The sequence below is a fragment of the Ranitomeya variabilis genome, chromosome 5 (assembly GCF_051348905.1).
Source record: "Ranitomeya variabilis isolate aRanVar5 chromosome 5, aRanVar5.hap1, whole genome shotgun sequence".
Taxonomy (NCBI): domain Eukaryota; kingdom Metazoa; phylum Chordata; class Amphibia; order Anura; family Dendrobatidae; genus Ranitomeya; species Ranitomeya variabilis.
Window position 1 is genome coordinate 427,362,068 of NC_135236.1, and position 18,072 is coordinate 427,380,139.

An 18,072-nucleotide genomic window follows, 5' to 3' on the forward strand; every position below is an offset into this window, starting at 1 on the left:
TGAAAATTCTTTGTTTGTCAAGGGCTCAAAGTGTCTCTTTGGTGTACAGAAGGTTCCCTTTTTGGGGTTCATTTTTTCCCCTTCTGCTGTGGAGATGGACCCAGTCAAGGTCCGAGCTATTCTTGATTGGACTCAGCCCTCGTCAGTTAAGAGTCTTCAGAAGTTCTTGGGCTTCGCTAACTTCTACCGTCGTTTTATCGCTAATTTTTCTAGCATTGTGAAACCTTTGACGGATATGACCAAGAAGGGCTCCGATGTAGCTAACTGGGCTCCGATGTAGCTAACTGGGCTCCTGCTGCCGTGGAGGCTTTCCAGGAGTTGAAACGCCGGTTTACTTCGGCGCCTGTTTTGTGCCAGCCTGACGTCTCACTTCCCTTTCAGGTTGAGGTGGATGCTTCGGAGATTGGGGCAGGGGCCGTTTTGTCGCAGAGAGGCCCTGGTTGCTCTGTTATGAAACCTTGTGCCTTTTTCTCTAGGAAGTTTTCGCCTGCCGAGCGAAATTATGATGTGGGCAATCGGGAGTTGTTGGCCATGAAATGGGCATTTGAGGAGTGGCGTCATTGGCTCGAGGGTGCTAAGCATCGTGTGGTGGTCTTGACTGATCACAAAAATCTGATGTATCTCGAGTCTGCTAAACGCCTTAATCCGAGACAGGCCTGCTGGTCATTGTTTTTCTCCCGCTTTGATTTTGTTGTCTCGTATTTACCAGGTTCAAAGAATGTGAAGGCCGATGCTCTTTCTAGGAGCTTTGTGCCTGATGCTCCTGGAGTCGCTGATCCTGTTGGTATTCTTAAAGATGGAGTTATCTTGTCAGCTATTTCTCCGGATCTGCGACGTGTGTTGCAGAGATTTCAGGCTGATAGGCCTGAGTCTTGTCCACCTGACAGACTGTTTGTTCCGGATAAGTGGACCAGCAGAGTCATTTCCGAGGTTCATTCCTCGGTGTTGGCAGGTCACCCGGGAATTTTTGGCACCAGAGATCTGGTGGCCAGGTCCTTTTGGTGGCCTTCCTTGTCAAGAGATGTGCGGTCATTTGTGCAGTCCTGTGGGACTTGTGCTCGAGCTAAGCCTTGCTGTTCTCGTGCCAGCGGTTTGCTCTTGCCCTTGCCTGTCCCGAAGAGACCTTGGACACATATCTCCATGGATTTCATTTCTGATCTTCCGCTATCTCAGGGCATGTCCGTTATCTGGGTGATATGTGATCGCTTCTCCAAGATGGTCCATTTGGTTCCTTTGCCTAAGCTGCCTTCCTCTTCCGATCTGGTTCCTGTGTTTTTCCAGAACGTGGTTCGTTTGCACGGCATCCCTGAGAATATTGTGTCAGACAGAGGATCCCAGTTCGTTTCCAGGTTCTGGCGATCCTTTTGTAGTAGGATGGGCATTGATTTGTCGTTTTCGTCTGCTTTCCATCCTCAGACTAATGGACAGACGGAGCGAACCAATCAGACTTTGGAGGCTTATTTGAGGTGTTTTGTCTCTGCTGATCAGGACGATTGGGTGACATTCTTGCCGTTGGCTGAGTTTGCCCTTAATAATCGGGCTAGTTCCGCCACCTTGGTTTCGCCTTTTTTCTGCAACTCTGGTTTCCATCCTCGCTTTTCTTCGGGTCATGTGGAGCCTTCTGACTGTCCTGGGGTGGATTCTGTGGTGGATAGGTTGCAGCAGATCTGGAATCATGTGGTGGACAACTTGAAGTTGTCACAGGAGAAGGCTCAGCGCTTTGCCAACCGCCGCCGCGGTGTGGGTCCCCGACTACGCGTTGGGGATTTGGTGTGGCTTTCTTCCCGCTTTGTTCCTATGAAGGTCTCCTCTCCCAAATTTAAACCTCGTTTTATTGGGCCTTACAAGATATTGGAAATCCTTAATCCTGTATCTTTTCGTCTGGATCTTCCTGTGTCGTTTGCTATTCACAATGTATTTCATAGGTCCTTGTTGCGGCGGTACATTGTGCCTGTAGTTCCTTCTGCTGAGCCTCCTGCTCCGGTGTTGGTTGAGGGCGAGTTGGAGTACGTGGTGGAGAAGATCTTGGATTCTCGCCTCTCCAGGCGGAGGCGTCAGTACCTGGTCAAGTGGAAGGGCTATGGTCAGGAGGATAATTCCTGGGTGGTCGCCTCTGATGTTCATGCGGCCGATTTAGTTCGTGCCTTTCATGCCGCTCATCCTGATCGCCCTGGTGGTCGTGGTGAGGGTTCGGTGACCCCTCACTAAGGGGGGGGTACTGTTGTGAATTTGCTTTTTGCTCCCTCTAGTGGTTACTAGTTTTTTGACTCTGGTTTTTCTGTCTTTCCTTTTATCCGCACCTGGGTCGTTAGTTAGGGGTGTTGCTATATAAGCTCCCTGGACCTTCAGTTCAATGCCTGGCAACGTAGTTATCAGAGCTAGTCTGCTGTGCTCTTGTCTACTGATCCTGGTTCCAGTTATATCAGCTAAGTCTGCCTTTTGCTTTTTGCTATTTGTTTTGGTTTTGTATTTTTGTCCAGCTTGTTCCAAATCTATATCCTGACCTTTGCTGGAAGCTCTAGGGGGCTGGTGTTCTCCCCCCGGACCGTTAGACGGTTCGGGGGTTCTTGAATTTCCAGTGTGGATTTTGATAGGGTTTTTGTTGACCATATAAGTTACCTTTCTTTATTCTGCTATCAGTACGCGGGCCTCTCTGTGCTAAACCTGGTTCATTTCTGTGTTTGTCATTTCCTCTTACCTCACCGTCATTATTTGTGGGGGGCTTCTATCCAGCTTTGGGGTCCCCTTCTCTGGAGGCAAGAAAGGTCTTTGTTTTCCTCTACTAGGGGTAGCTAGATTCTCCGGCTGGCGCGTGTCATCTAGAATCAACGTAGGAATGATCCCCGGCTACTTCTAGTGTTGGCGTTAGGAGTAGATATATGGTCAACCCAGTTACCACTGCCCTATGAGCTGGATTTTTGTATTCTGCAGACTTCCACGTTCCTCTGAGACCCTCGCCATTGGGGTCATAACAGTTACTGCTGGTACTGGGTGACTTTGGTGGGTTGCGGCCTTTGGTTTCCACCTGTCCATCAGAGGCTGGGTGTTTCCTATTTTACCTGGCCTTTCTGTCATTCCCTTGCCGGCTATCAATGTATTCAGATGTGCTTTGGTTCCTGCCTACCTGCTCCCAGATCTTTCAGGATAAGCTAAGTGCTGATTTTCAGTTGTTTGGTTTTTTGTCCAGCTTGCTTATTATGTCTCTATGCTAGCTGGTAGCTCTAGTGGACTGAGGTTCTCCCCATGTGCCATGAGTTGGCACATGGGTTCTTGTAATCTCAGGATGGTTTTTTTGATTAGGGTTTTTTGCTGACCGCTCAGACCCCTTTTGTATCGTTCTGCTTTCTAGTTTACAGCGGGCCTCAATTTGCTGAACCTATATATATCATCTCTATGTGTGTGCCTTCCTCTCATTTCACCGTCAATACATGTGGGGGGCAACTATACCTTTTGGGGTTCATTCCTCTGGAGGCAAGTGAGGTCTTATTTTCTCTGCAGTACTAGTTAGCTCTTAGGCTGGTGCGTGGCGTCTAGAACCAACGTAGGCACTCTCCCTGGCTATCTCTAGTTGCGTTTGTCAGGCGTAGGGCAGCGGTCAGCCCAGGTTCCATCACCCTAGAGCTCGTCCGATATTTTGTATTACTTTGCTTGTCCCTTGCTATCCCTAGCCATTGGGATTCATGACACTTCCCCTTTTCTTATGCCGCTGTATCCAATGTCTAAAATCACGTATCTCAGAACACGTATGTCACAGCAAAAATGATAGATAGCACTTAGTTTCATTTCTTCACAAATAGCTACACCATAGTCTGCATTGCAGAAACAGCCAGGAAAACAAACAGATGTGACAGTGTGATTTACAAGGCATATATCTCTGCTAGCAGAGGGGAAAAGGGGAAGTTCAGAAAAGAGAAAAAAAACCTTTCTTTTACAATTGTATGCTCTTAAAGCAGTGATACTTGACACAAACAGAAACAGATACAGACATCCGGGAGATGCCCCTTTATTATTTTGTGACACGTGCAGGTTGCGCTGGGAACAGACTACTGCCAATCGCACTGGGCACACCTGTTCCCGGGCTGCTTGAGTGAGAAACACAACAAGCGGGAAATCTACCACCCCGGTCCGGTCGTCCTAACTGGCTCGCCGGCACTACGGGAATCTGCAGTAGCCCTCTAAGTTATCACTACCCGAGCCTGGAGCTGGGAACACCTGTCCCCGGGACTATCTGTTCTTCCTGTTGCACGGGAATCCTGAAATAACTTATTGAGCGAGTTGACCTCCTGCGGTCTGTTACCCAGCACCCACAAGCAAAACAGTCACCGTTCCTTCCTTCTCCCGGATCTTACACAAACAAAGAACACATACACGGCACACAGCAGAAACCTTGACTTATATCCCAGGGTTTGTTGGATACAGGATTTGGACTTTTTACACTACCTGGGAATGCGGTGGTGACCACACCTGACCGGCAAGAGGTATAGACCCGGACTGGGCACAGGGGACTTTCAGGTAAGATGATAACATTTTCTTACCTTACTTATGGAGCTGCGCAGTCTCCGTCCCGTGAACCAAGGCCGTGGCCAACACCTCCGTCTCTCCGGTCAGCAGGGTCCCGTGTGTTTCATCCATGCCTCGCGGTAGGCGCCATTTGATATGGAAATTTGGTTTGGATAAATTTATCCCTGTGTGTGCTGTAGCCGTTCCCAATAAGACTGAGTATTTTGAGCGCTCATCAAGAATGGACTGTACACCATTGTGACAGAAAAGCATTCCATCAATACTGATACTTTATTGTACATACATAGTTTTATAATTGCATATAGAAAGGAGTGGTTAGGGGTTGTTAGGGGTCGCTAGTTAATTACCATATTGTCTAGCTCCTCTGTCATTGGTTATCTAAACATATATGGAATATTGTGATTAATGCACATATGAATGCTGATTAAGCAACTAAAATTGAGCTCTCTGCATCTTTCTGCATCTAGGACAGAGTTGAGACATCTGATCAGCACTTAATACTTCTGGCGTTGTTCCACTTTTGCATGGGAAACCCCATACAATCTGTCTGGCTTACATCAGTTTATGTCAGCCATTTTAAACCATTGATTATAAACTAGCTGAGTATATATATATATATATATATATATATATATATATATATATATATATATTTGTCTTTATGTAAGTATATATGATTTAAAGGAGTATACATGCAAGTGAGATCTATATGATATATATATTTCTATCACACTATTAACAGTGAACTAGGGGCAGCAGTTGGCCAAAATGATACCTGGCATCCAATATTAAATCTAAGGAGGCTGAGTGATATGTCAGTTGCTTGTAGTAAGACAAAAAACATAGAAACAAAGATATATGTGTTTGTGGAGGTTGTATTACCTATGTTTGGGGCACTCATTACTTCTCACTATCCTGGTTGACACTTTTCAGGATACAATTAGTGTTTGGTTATCTGTTTCAATGATTATCTATGGTCATAAATTTAAGACTCTAATGCCCCGATGTGACGGGATCTTCTCTTAGTGATTTAGGCAGTACAGTTATTAATTTGACAGTTAAATATAGTTTTGGGAAGTATTGAATAATCCATGTCTGTATTTCTTTGCATGTGGAGAATTACAGATAAAGAACTTCTTCTACAATGTTTAGGCAATAGCCTGAATTTCTGATAGGTTCCAATAGTCCTGTTGCCTGAGGCTTGTCATTTAGTAGATTGATAGCGCTGCACTTTTCCAGTAGAGCAGGTGTATAGATGAATATGGCCCCAAATGTTAGATGAGCTACATTTGTAACTGTCTAATTAAACAAAATCACCTCAATATGACCCTTATCTTCAGTGTCTTCGATTCACGAAGCCCAATTACATCTTAATGTCGACTTTATGCTCTTAACTAACATTTAGTTTTTTTTTTAAATTAAATCTATTGCAGAATTTTGTGAACATTTTGAACAGATTTTACTTCTTAATAAGAAGATAAAATATCAGTTGTAGAAAAATGTACATGTCACTAAATTTTAACTCTTTTTTCATAAGAATGTATTGGATTGCCAGAGACACTGTATCTATGTTCGAAATCCAAGTGTTCAACTGTCCAAGGTTCAGATTGCTAGGCGGGATAAAAAGTAAAGTAAAACAAGTCTTCACAAATATATATATATATATATATATATATATATATATATATATATATGTATATATATATGGTGAAAATTCAAATTGCCTCTATTTTCCCCATTTAAAAAAAACATGTAAACTGAATACATTTGATATTATTACAGTCTTAAAAGTCAATTTTATCAAAATATAAAATGTATTAAACTACGGTATATGGTAAATTTGGTAAAGTGAAAAAAAAATTAAAATGCCAGACTTGTAGTTTTTCCTTCATCACATCTTGCTAAAAAAAATTGTAATAAAATACGTTCAAATGTTATATGTACCTTAACAAGGGTGCTGAGGCTTTGTCACATCTGTGAGAGTGGAGAGCTGGAGCTGTGCAGGCCTGGACCCTGAGCTGGGGAAGTCAGGTGGCTGTCATCATAATCACTCCGTGCATCACAAACACGGTCCTTTTTCTGAGGCTTCAGTATGGAAAGGGAGAGGACTATGTGCCAAAGAAAAAAGATATGATCACATCTCATCAGTCACTGATACGTGAGAAAAACAATGAGCAGAAGATCCTTGACCTCGCCAACAAGATCATTGAGCTGCTGACTGGAGAAGATGAAGATTGTTCAGAAAACCAAACAGATTTCTATAAGGAGATAAAGGTGGAAAAGTGTTATACGCTGAAGTCTGTAGATGGTTCCAGAAATTTACCATTGAAATATCACAGTTCTCTTTATCCAAATGGTTGTACTGAAGATACCAAAGTGGTTACAGAAGAATCCCAGACTTCTGATCTGGCCAACGTAAAAATTGCAGTTATATAGTATATTGGCAAGGAAGATCTGTGCTTGAATGCAGATCAGCGTTGTAAAGAGGAAGAAATTCCTACAGCTATCAGCCCCGATTCTGAAAACGAAGGCAACATTGTTATGATCCTTAGTGGTTGAGGATCACAAAATACTCCAGCTAAGTAACAAAACATAGGACAAGCTCTAGAGAGGTGGCAAACTGGACTGACCGCAAATCTGAACCTATCCAACACACTAAAGGTAGCCGGTGAACGTGTCTAAAATCTTAGACGTCTCGAGCCAGCCTGAGGAACTAACTACCCCTAGAGAGAAAGAAAGACCTCACTTGCCTCCAGAGAAATAATCCCCAAAGATATAGAAGCCCCCAACAAATAATAACGGTGAGGTAAGAGGAAGGCACATACACAGGGGTGAAAGTAGATTCAGCAAATGAGGCCCACTAATACTAGATAGCAGAAAATAGAAAAGGGGTCTGTGCGGTCAGTAAAAAACCCTTACAAAATATCCACACTGAGATTTCAAGAACCCCCGCACCAACTAACGGTGTGGGGGGAGAAACTCAGTCCCCTAGAGCAACCAGCAAGCGAGGAAATCACATCTTAGCAAGCTGGACAAGAAACATGATGAATGCTGATAATCAAAAAATAAACAAACAAAAACTTAGCTTGTCTTGGAGAGACTGGGAGCAAGGTAGTCACAAGGAATCTGAAGAGCACTGAATACATTGAGAGCAGGCAAGGAACTGAGTATCCAGGTGAGCTAAATAGGAAACCAACCAGCTGATGCTGCCAACCTGCAGAAAGACAACACTACACAGTACCGCTTGTGACCACTAGAGGCAGCCCAAAAATACAGTTCACAACACAACATGCAAGATGATCACCTTTCCAATTCGAATGTCAATTCGGCATTCCTGAAATCCATTGGGTAATTGGGCATTGGGCATGGAGAATATTTTCCCAGTCCTCCTTACATGATCACACACTCTACATCTCACATTGGGGATCAGGTATATATACACTGCTCAAAAGAATAAAGGGAACACTAAAATACCACATCCTAGATATCACTGAATGAAATATTTTAGTTGCAAATCTTTTTTAATTGCATAGTGGAATGTGTTGAGAACAATAAAACATAAAAATGATCAATGTAAATCGAAATGAATATCCCATGGAGGTCTGGATTTGGAATGATACTCAAAATCAAAGTGGAAAATCAAATTACAGGCTGATCCAACTTCAGTGGAAATGCCTCAAGATAAGGAAATTATGTTTAGTTGTGTGTGTGTTGCCTCCATGTAACTGTATAACCTCCCTACAATGCCTGGGCATGCTCCTGATGACGCGGTGGATGGTCTCCTGAGGGATCTCCTTCCAGACCTGGACTAAAGCATCCGCCAACTCCTGGAGAGTCGGTGGTGCAACGTGATGTTGGTGGATGGTGCAAGACATGATGTTCCAGATGTGATCAACGGATTTAGGTCTGGGGAATGGGCAGGCCAGTCCATAGCTTCAATGCCTTCATCTTGCAGGAACTGCTGACACACTCCAGCCACATGAGGTCTGGCATCATCCTGCATTAGGAGGAACCCAGGGCCAACCGCACCAGCATATAGCCTCACAAGGGGTCTGAGGATCTCATCTCGGTACCTAATGGCAGTCAGGCTACCTCTGGCGAGCACATGGATGGCTGTATGGCCCTCCAAAAAATGCCACCCCACACCATGTCTCCAGACTCTGTCACGTCTGTCACATGTGCTCATTGTGAACCTGCTTTCATCTGTGAAGAGCACAGGGCACCAGTGGCGAATTTGCCAATCCTGGTGTTCTGTGCCAAATGCCTATCGTCCTGCACAGTGTTGGGCTGTGAGCACAGGCAGTGCTCCTCCTGTTCAAACTTGCACAAAGGCTGAGGTAGCGGTCCAGCTGCTTGGTTGTTGCCCTCCTACGGACCCCTCCACGTCTCCTGATGTACTGACCTGTCTCCTGGTAGCGCCTCCAGCCTCTGGACACTACGCTGACAGACACAGCAAACCTTCTTGCCACAGCTCGCATTGATGTGCCATCCTGGATGAGCTGCACTACCTGAGCCATTTGTGTGGGTTGTAGAGGTTGTCTCATGCTACCACGAGTGTGAAAGCACAACCAACATTCAAATGTGACCAAAACATCAGCCAGAAAGCATTGGTACTGAGATGTGGTCTGTGGTCCCCACCTGCAGAACCACTCCTTTATTGAGTGTGTCTTGATAATTGCCAATAATTTCTATCTGTTGTCTATTCCATTTGCACAACAGCATGTGAAATTGATTGTGAAACAGTGTTGCTTCCTAAGTGCACAGTTTGATTCCACAGAAGTTTGATGTAATTGGAGTTATATTCTGCTGTTTAAGTGTTCCCTTTATTTTTTTGAGCAGTGTATGTTCTGAATGCGGGGACACTTTTAACTGCAAGTCACATCAGAAGATCCACACTGGTAATTGTACCTTAACATGATATCAAAACTGTCATCTCACCGTACATAAAAACAAGCTCTCACACAGCGACATGAATGAATAATTAAAAAGATCTTGGATCTCAAAAAAGAGTGACAAAAACGCAATTTGTTTTTTTTTGCGAACTTCTGAATTTTATTTAAAAAAACCAAAAAAAGAGAATCCGTCTGATTATGCTAATCACACTCTGATTAGAGTTTGATCAGAGTCTGATCATAGTGTGCTCCTAGAGCTTCTATTCTCTTGGATGAGGAGAAAATGGAGAATTTATGTTTCCATCTCCATTCTGTCAGTCTGTGGAAAACTGACTGCACACAGATGTCATTTGGGTGCTCTCTGATGTTATCCACGGACTCATTGACTTACATGTCCGAGAGCGATCTGAATACCAACTCAAACTCAGACACGGCTCCATAAAATAACATTAGTCTGAGTGCAATCCGATCTTTTGTTGGATTGCAGTTGGACCGACTCATACTGACCAGGAGAATTATTGGCAATTTTACCATACAATGAACACAGGGTTGCATATTTCCACCATTTCATTCCATTTAGATTTTTTTCCTTTCTTTTAGTAGATTGTATGGTCGAATGAATGGCATTATTCAAAACTATAACTCATCCTGCAAAAAAACAAGCCCTCATACCCCTCATGTTGACAAAAAATACCATAGGTGTGACTTTTGGAAGAAGGGAAGCAAAAAATGCAAACAAAAAAGGAAATCGACTATGGAGGCAAGAGGTTAAAGAAATAGGACATGTAAATGCAAAATAGCAGTATCACTGAATTCTATTGACCAGGCTTCAATCGGCATTCTTTTCTTCATTTGTTTTTGGTCCCCTCATATGTAATTTGTAACCTGATCCTAATTTTAAACTTTTTTGCATGTGGTGCCATCTTCCTAGTCCCCATGTGTCAATATAGCTTCACTTCTCGAGTGATTTTCATGTTTTACAGTTTACGAAAGATCATATCCTATCTGTAGCCGGTATGATCTGCCCTCCATAATAACTTAAATGCTTTCCTTTTTTCTGATGTTGATCTTCTTTGTACACCCTGAATCCCTTCCCTCTCTGCTATCACAAATAATAAGAGAAAGAAGGGGTAGAGCAGGAAGAGTCAGCAGCTTGTAGAGCGCTATTGGATTCATGCCAAGTTTTGCAGAATAGCTGGATAGGTGAAATGGGACAAAATTAGCATTTAGTAGATTTGTGTCAGTACATATGCAAACCAGTTCATACAACACAAGCTCCATGAAAGAACAAAGTTCCAGCTTTATGCTTGCAGTGTTCATCATGGCAACTATTTACTGTATATTCGGAGAGAAATGGCATTTCTAATAAAGCAATAGGGGTGGTTATTTGTTCTCAAATTCTCTGTCTTTTATATTTGTTTCCTCAGGAAAAATATGTGAACATTATTCACATAGAATCAAGAAAGTCCAAAAATGACAGCTCTGAGGCAGAGGTCTACGCAGAATTTGAATGTACGAAGAAAAAAGCCCAGGAATTAATTAATCTGTTAAAGCTTCAGCCAAATGTTATCTCCTTGAACCCTGCAGAAATAAAATGGCGAGAAGATGAAGGCAAGGCCTCTGCTTATGTAATCACATGTTTCAGTATGATAAGGTTTTAAGAATTCATTTATAGCGGTGTCATTAGTAATTATTTTTTAGAAATATTTAGGTGTTATGCTGCTTTAACCATTAGTAGAAGGACAAACTGACATTTAGGGTCAATAGACACAATACTTTTCTATAAGTTTTTCCCCTCAGTTTTTTTTTTGCAAATTGACCTGCTGATTTTAAAGGGAATCTGGCATCAGAAAGTGACCTATTATTTCAATCAGTTTTCAATTGTGATTATGGTAATTGGGGTTGATATCAGCTGTGAATTGCCCCAAAACACAGCTGGCATCAAGCCCTGGTATTAGTAATGGAGAGGTGTCTATCAGTCACCCCGATTACTAACCCAGGACTAAGAAGAAAGAACACGCAAGTAAAAATACTTTAGTTAAAAAAAACTTCCCGACTCTTTCTCAGGTTCACCGATTTATATAAAAAAAGAGGTCTCATGCAGGTTCGACATAGTCCACGGAATCCAACGTAGTCCACAAATAGAAATCTGAACCACATAAAAATAAATAAATAAAAACAAGATACTGTCCCTCATTCACTAATTTATTATATGTAAAAGTTACAACACACGTCCAGCGCTTCCCACGAATTTCCCCGAATCCGTCATCCAAAGCTTATGGAGCCTCGTTCTTAGGCTCCATAGGCTTTAGCGGCAGCCACTCATGGCTCACGTTGTGCTCAGCGAGATCCAGTGACTGTGAAGAGTAGGAACATTGCCTGATAGACACCTCTCTATTACTAGCACCAGGGCTTGATGTCAGCTGTGTTTTTGGACAATTCACAGCTGACATCAACCCAAACTACCATTACTTCAATTGCCAATACACTAGGCAAAGCGCCAGAATTGGTGCATCTAATGTGATGCGCCACTCCTGGGGCGGCTGCAGGCTGATATTTTTTGGCTGGGAATATCCCAATATCCATGTACCTTCACAGCCTGATAACATCAGCTCTAAGTTTTCTGCTTTACCTTTGCTGGTTCCATAAAAAAGGGTGAGGGAACCATATCATTTTTTTCATTTAATTATTTATTAGGTTAATAACTGTAACATTAGGTCAACATTAAAGGCACTAAAGGGTGCTATTTTTACAATGTGCACTGGTGTTGTGAAATTAGATGTCTATCTATGTATCTATCTATATCTCTGTCTGTTCGTCTGTCTATTTATCTATCTAGAATCTTTGGAAAATTTGCAAACCTTTAACACATAGAAATCATTATTTTTTGCAAGGCATTTTATTCCGGTACGTATCATATTAACAGCACATAGAGGGCACACGGATTCTGCACACGTATGCACGGATGGCACATGGATGCCACAAGGATGACGCACACGTGCACAATAGACAGAGAAACACCCAGATAGTTGTCGGCGCTTCCATCACAAGATTCTCGTGGAAATCAAATATAATAATTTATTTAGGAGTTAAAGGATAAAACAACGCGACTCCAACATCCCGGAGTCTTCTTCAGATTATTTAAAAAATATGTATATCATATATCACATGTGCACAAGTATGTCACACGGACACACAACGCTGATAACACTGGTACTGTTTTTTTTCAGTACCGGTATCAACAAGATGTATGCAGTTGGCTGACTATAATCTTTGCCTGGAACGGAGAATGCCTAAAAATTCTCTGCTATATAACTCCGTCATAGCCAGACTATGACAGCCTCTGACCACGTTTCTTCTTGTACATACAGTGGGTACAGAAAGTATTCAGACTCCTTTAAATTTTTCACTCTTTGTTTCATTTGGTAAATTCAAAAAAGTTCATTTTTTTCTCATTAATGTACACTTTGCACCCCATCTTGACTGAAAAAACAGAAATGTAGTAATTTTTGCAAATTTATTAAAAAAGAAAAACTGAAATATCACATGGTCATAATTATTCAGGCCCTTTGCTTAGCATTGAGTAGAAGCACCCTTTTGAGCTAGTACAGTCATGAGTCTACTTGGGAATGATGCAACAAGTTTTTCACACCTGGGTTTGGGGATCCTGTGCCATTCTTTCTTGCAGATCCTCTACAATTCCGTCAGGTTGGATGGTGAACGTTGGTAGACAGCCATTTTCAGGTCTCTTCAGAGATGCTCAATTGGGTTTAGGTCAGGGCTCTAGCTGGGCCAGTCAAGAATGGTCACAGAGTTGTTCTGAAGCCACTCCTTTGTTATTTTAGCTGTGTACTTAGGGTCATTGTCTTGTTGGATGGTGAACCTTCGGCCAAGTCTGAGGTTCAGGGCAATCTGGTAAAGGTTTTCATCCAGGAATTCTCTGTACTTGGCCGCATTCATGTTTCCTTCAATGAGAACCAGTCGTCCTGTCCCTGCAGCTGAAAAACACCCCCATAGCATGATGCTGCCACCACCATGTTTCACTACTGGGATTTTATTGGGCAGGTGATGAGCAGTGCCTGGTTTTCTCCACACATACCACTTAGAATTATCACCAAAAAGGTCTAACTTCATCTCATCAGACCAGAGAATATTATTTCTCAGTCTGGGAGTCCTTCATGTGTTTTTTAGCAAACTCTATGCGGGCTTTCATATGTCTTGCACTGAGTAGAGGCTTCCATTGGGCCACTCTGCCATAAAGACCTGACTGGTGGAGGGCTGCAGTGATAGTCGACTTTGTGGAACTTTCTCCCATCTCCCTACTGCATCTCTGGAGCTCAGCCACAGTGATCTTGGGGTTCTTCTTTACCTCTCTCACCAAGGCTCTTCTCTCACGATTTCTCAGTTTGGCTGGATGGCCAGGTCTAGGAAGACTTCTGGTGGTCCCACACTTCTTCCATTTAAGGATTATGGTTCTTAGGAACCTTGAGTACTTCAGAAATTCTGTTTTAACCTTGGTCAGATTTGTGCCTTGCCACAATTCTGTCTCTGAGCTCCTTGGCCAGTTCCTTTAACCTCATGATTTTCCTTTCATCTGACATGCACTGTGAGCTGTGAGGTCTTATACAGACAGGTGAGGGAAAATCGTTAGCACAAATGATGAAAAAAGATGCACAAGTAGGTGCGTCCTACCGCCAAAAGACCGCACACTGGCTCTTGGTACACCAGCTTCTAAAGTCTGGCATCTACCATACCAGATATAACGTACAGACTGAGCATTTCAAAATTTGCTGTGAGAATTATCTCTTATACCTCATAGACTATGAGATTATGAAGATATGAAGAGATTTTGGTGATCCAAAATACATACAGTAGTCACAAACGTTTCAGTCATCAAGACCTTCATCAATGTACTATGAGTCATAGTACATTGATGAAGTTCTTGATGACTGAAACGTTTGTGACTACTGTATGTATTTTGGATCACATTAAATCTCTTCACCGCAACGATTATAGTGTGCCAAGTTATATAGACAGGTGTGTGCATTTACAAATCAAGCCCTATCAGTTTAATTAAACACAGCTGGACTCCAATGAAGGAGTAGAACCATCCCTAGGAGGATCTCAAGGAAATGGACAGCATGTGACTTAAATATGAGTGTCTGAGCAAAGGGTCTGAATACTTATGACCATGTGATATTTCAGTTTTTCTTTTTTATTAAATTTGCAAAATGTACATTAATGTGAAAAAATGAACTTTTTTGAATTTACGAAATGGCTGCAATGAAACAAAGAGCGAAAAATTTAAAGGGGTCTGACTAGGCCGCTTGTTGTGGATTCTGTTTGTGGGCTCCCTCTGGTGGTTACTGCTGGTACTGGGTGACTTTGGTGGGTTGCGGCCTTTGGTTTCCACCTGTCCATCAGAGGCTGGGTATTTCCTATTTTACCTGGCCTTTCTGTCATTCCCTTGCCGGCTATCAATGTATTCAGATGTGCTCTGTTTTGTTCCTGCCTACCTGCTCCCAGATCTTTCAGGATAAGCTAAGTGCTGATTTTCAGTTGTTTGGTTTTTTGTCCAGCTTGCTTATTATGTCTCTATGCTAGCTGGTAGCTCTAGTGGACTGAGGTTCTCCCCATGTGCCATGAGTTGGCACATGGGTTCTTGTAATCTCAGGATGGTTTTTTGATTAGGGTTTTTTGCTGACCGCTCAGACCCCTTTTGTATCGTTCTGCTTTCTAGTTTACAGCGGGCCTCTATTTGCTGAACCTATATATATCATCTCTATGTGTGTGCCTTCCTCTCATTTCACCGTCAATACATGTGGGGGGCAACTATACCTTTTGGGGTTCATTCCTCTGGAGGCAAGTGAGGTCTTTATTTTCTCTGCAGTGCTAGTTAGCTCTTAGGCTGGTGCGTGGCGTCTAGAACCAACGTAGGCACGCTCCCTGGCTATCTCTAGTTGCGTTTGTCAGGCGTAGGGCAGCGGTCAGCCCAGGTTCCATCACCCTAGAGCTCGTCCGTTATATATTTGTACCTTGCTTGTCCTGTGCTATCCCTAGCCATTGGGATTCATGACAGCCGCTCCAAAGTTTTAATTTTGTTTTTCTTAATCCATTCAGAGGTGGCCATGCTGGTGTGTTTTCAATCATTGTCCAGCTGCATAACTCAAGTATGCTTCAGCTTGAGGTCACGAACAGATGGCCGGACATTCTCCTTCATGATTTTTTGGTTTCATTTATCACAGCAAGTCTTCCAAGTCCTGAAGCAGGAAAACAGCTCCAGTCCACCACACTACCACCACCATATTTTACTGTTAGCATGATGTTCTTTTTCTGAAATACTGTGTTACTTTTACGCCAGTTGTAAAGGGACATACACCTTCCAAAAAATTCAATCTTTGTTTCTTCAGTCCACAAAGTATTCTCCCAAAAGTCTTGGTTATCATCAAGATGCTTTCTGGCAAAACTGAGACAAGCCTTTATGTTCTTATTGCGCAGTATTAGTTTCCATCTTGGATCCACAATGCAGGTTATTTTTGCCCAGTCTCTTTCTTATGGTAGAGTCATGAACACTGACTTTAACTGAGGCTAGTGAGGCCTGCAGTTCTTTAGATGTTGTGGGGTCTTTTGTGACCTCTTGGATTAGTTGTCACTGCGCTCTTGGGGTAATTTTGGTCTGCTGATTACTCCTGAGAAGTTAACCACTGTTCCATGTTTTCGCCATTTCTGGATTATGACTCTCACTGTGGTTCCTTGGAGTGCCAAAGCTGTATAGATGACATATGGACTGCATATGGATGACAATACAGATTAAAATTAATCCTCTTTACCTGCATGGAGATTGGATGATTTTTTTATATACCTGTGTGATCTTAGGCCTCTTTCACACTTCCGTCGTTTGGCATCCGTCGTAATCTGTCGTTTTGGGCAAAAAACGGATCCTGCAAATGTGCTCGCAGGATGCGTTTTTTGCCCATAGACTTGTATTAGCGACGGATCGCGACGGATGGCCACACGTCGCGTCCATCGTGCGACGGATCCGTCGTGATTTGGCGGACCGTCGTCACAAAAAAACGTTTAAGTGAATGTTTTTTTGTCCGTCGCGTCTGCCATTTTCGACCGCCCATGCGCGGCCGAAACTCCGTCCCCTCCTCCCCAAACTGCAGAATAGGCAGCGGATGCGTCGAAAAACTGCATCCGCTGCCCACGTTGTGCAAAACTTTCACAACGTCCGTCGGTACGTCGGCCTGACGCATTGCGATGGACCCGTACTGACTGAAGTGTTAAAGAGGCCTTAGCCTGATGCGCAGTAATTGCCTCCTGCATTTTGAAGAGGAGGATCTTTTATTCCCAGCACTGGAGTTTGGGTATTTTTTGTTTGTAATTGTGTGGTTTTCATATTGGAAAAGGAAGGGAATAACAATGGAAATAATTGTCTGTGCTGGAGACCTTCTTATATTTCTAAGCTTCATACTCTGTTTTTTTTTGTTTCTAGTAGAACTTGATGGAGTCCCTTGGTTTCCAAGAAAGATCTCAGAACTTGATAAATGTTCCCACCGGGTGCTTATGTACGGTTCAGAATTGGATGCTGACCACCCTGTAAGTGTGATATATGTGGTACATGATGATAGATGATATCATAAATACTTATAATGGACAAACAGGTCTGCAAGTAAGTTTTTATTGTTGGAAGTGTATATTGTGACTGGCAGGAGAAACGCACTCAGGGCTAAATGATTCACATAAGGTAACAGCTTTTTATTTAGGAAAGTTCTAAATATTCTTAGTAAGCTATATTCTGTCCCTAAATTGCAAACTGAATTTCCACATTTCTGGTTCAGCTTTTGGTAGTTTTTTCAGGTGAAACATATTCTTGACAAAAAAAAATACACCGCTAACTCCTGTTAATTTGTTCAAAAATGCTTGTGGTTGTGCGGTGCCACATAGTTTTTGATGACACTATTGTCTCATTTAAATACACCCCTAGAAATCACATAATTATAATTAGTCAAATAGAAATCACTTGCATGGTATTCAAGCTGTTTCTGATGATTATGGCATACTTGTTAGGCCGGCGTCACACTAGCGAGTTTTACGGACGTATGAGAGGTACAGAAAATACGGATTGCATACGGTACAATGATTCTCTATGGCCCAGCTCCTATCTGCCGTATTTTACTGATCCGTATTATACGGTCTTGTACGGCCGTAGAAAATTGCAGCATGCTGCGTTTGTCACCGTATTGCGCAAAAAAATCGCCAATGAAAGTCTATGGGGGCGAGAAAAATACGGATTACACACAGACCATGCGTGTGACTTGCGAGAAATATGCACCGGTATTATAGAGAAAAGCCGGTAATTCAGTGCGGTGTACAGTAAAATCACACTGACAGAATAGAATAGGTAGAATAAATGTCTACACATAGAATAGGTATATATATATATATATATATATATATATATATGTATATATATATATATATCAGTGAGACACATATATATATTTATATTTCATACAGCGCTAGATATCTTAAAAGCCGGTAATTCAATTGCCGGCTTTTGCTATCACCTTCCCAAACCCGACATGATATGAGACATGGTTTACATACAGTAAACCATCTCATATCTTTTTTTTTTTGCATATTCCACACTACTAAT

The 18,072-nt window shown here is 42.4% G+C and overlaps 1 protein-coding gene across 1 annotated transcript in view; it reads left to right on the forward strand.

Moving 5' to 3' along the window:
- Nucleotides 1-18,072, forward strand: part of TPH2 (tryptophan hydroxylase 2) — a 530,115-nt gene that overhangs the window by 90,280 nt on the left and 421,763 nt on the right. Inside the window, exons 3-4 of the mRNA XM_077265292.1 lie at nt 10,841-11,024; nt 16,912-17,012. Coding sequence (XP_077121407.1) covers nt 10,841-11,024; nt 16,912-17,012 — 285 coding nt within the window. The remainder of the gene's footprint in view (nt 1-10,840; nt 11,025-16,911; nt 17,013-18,072) is intronic.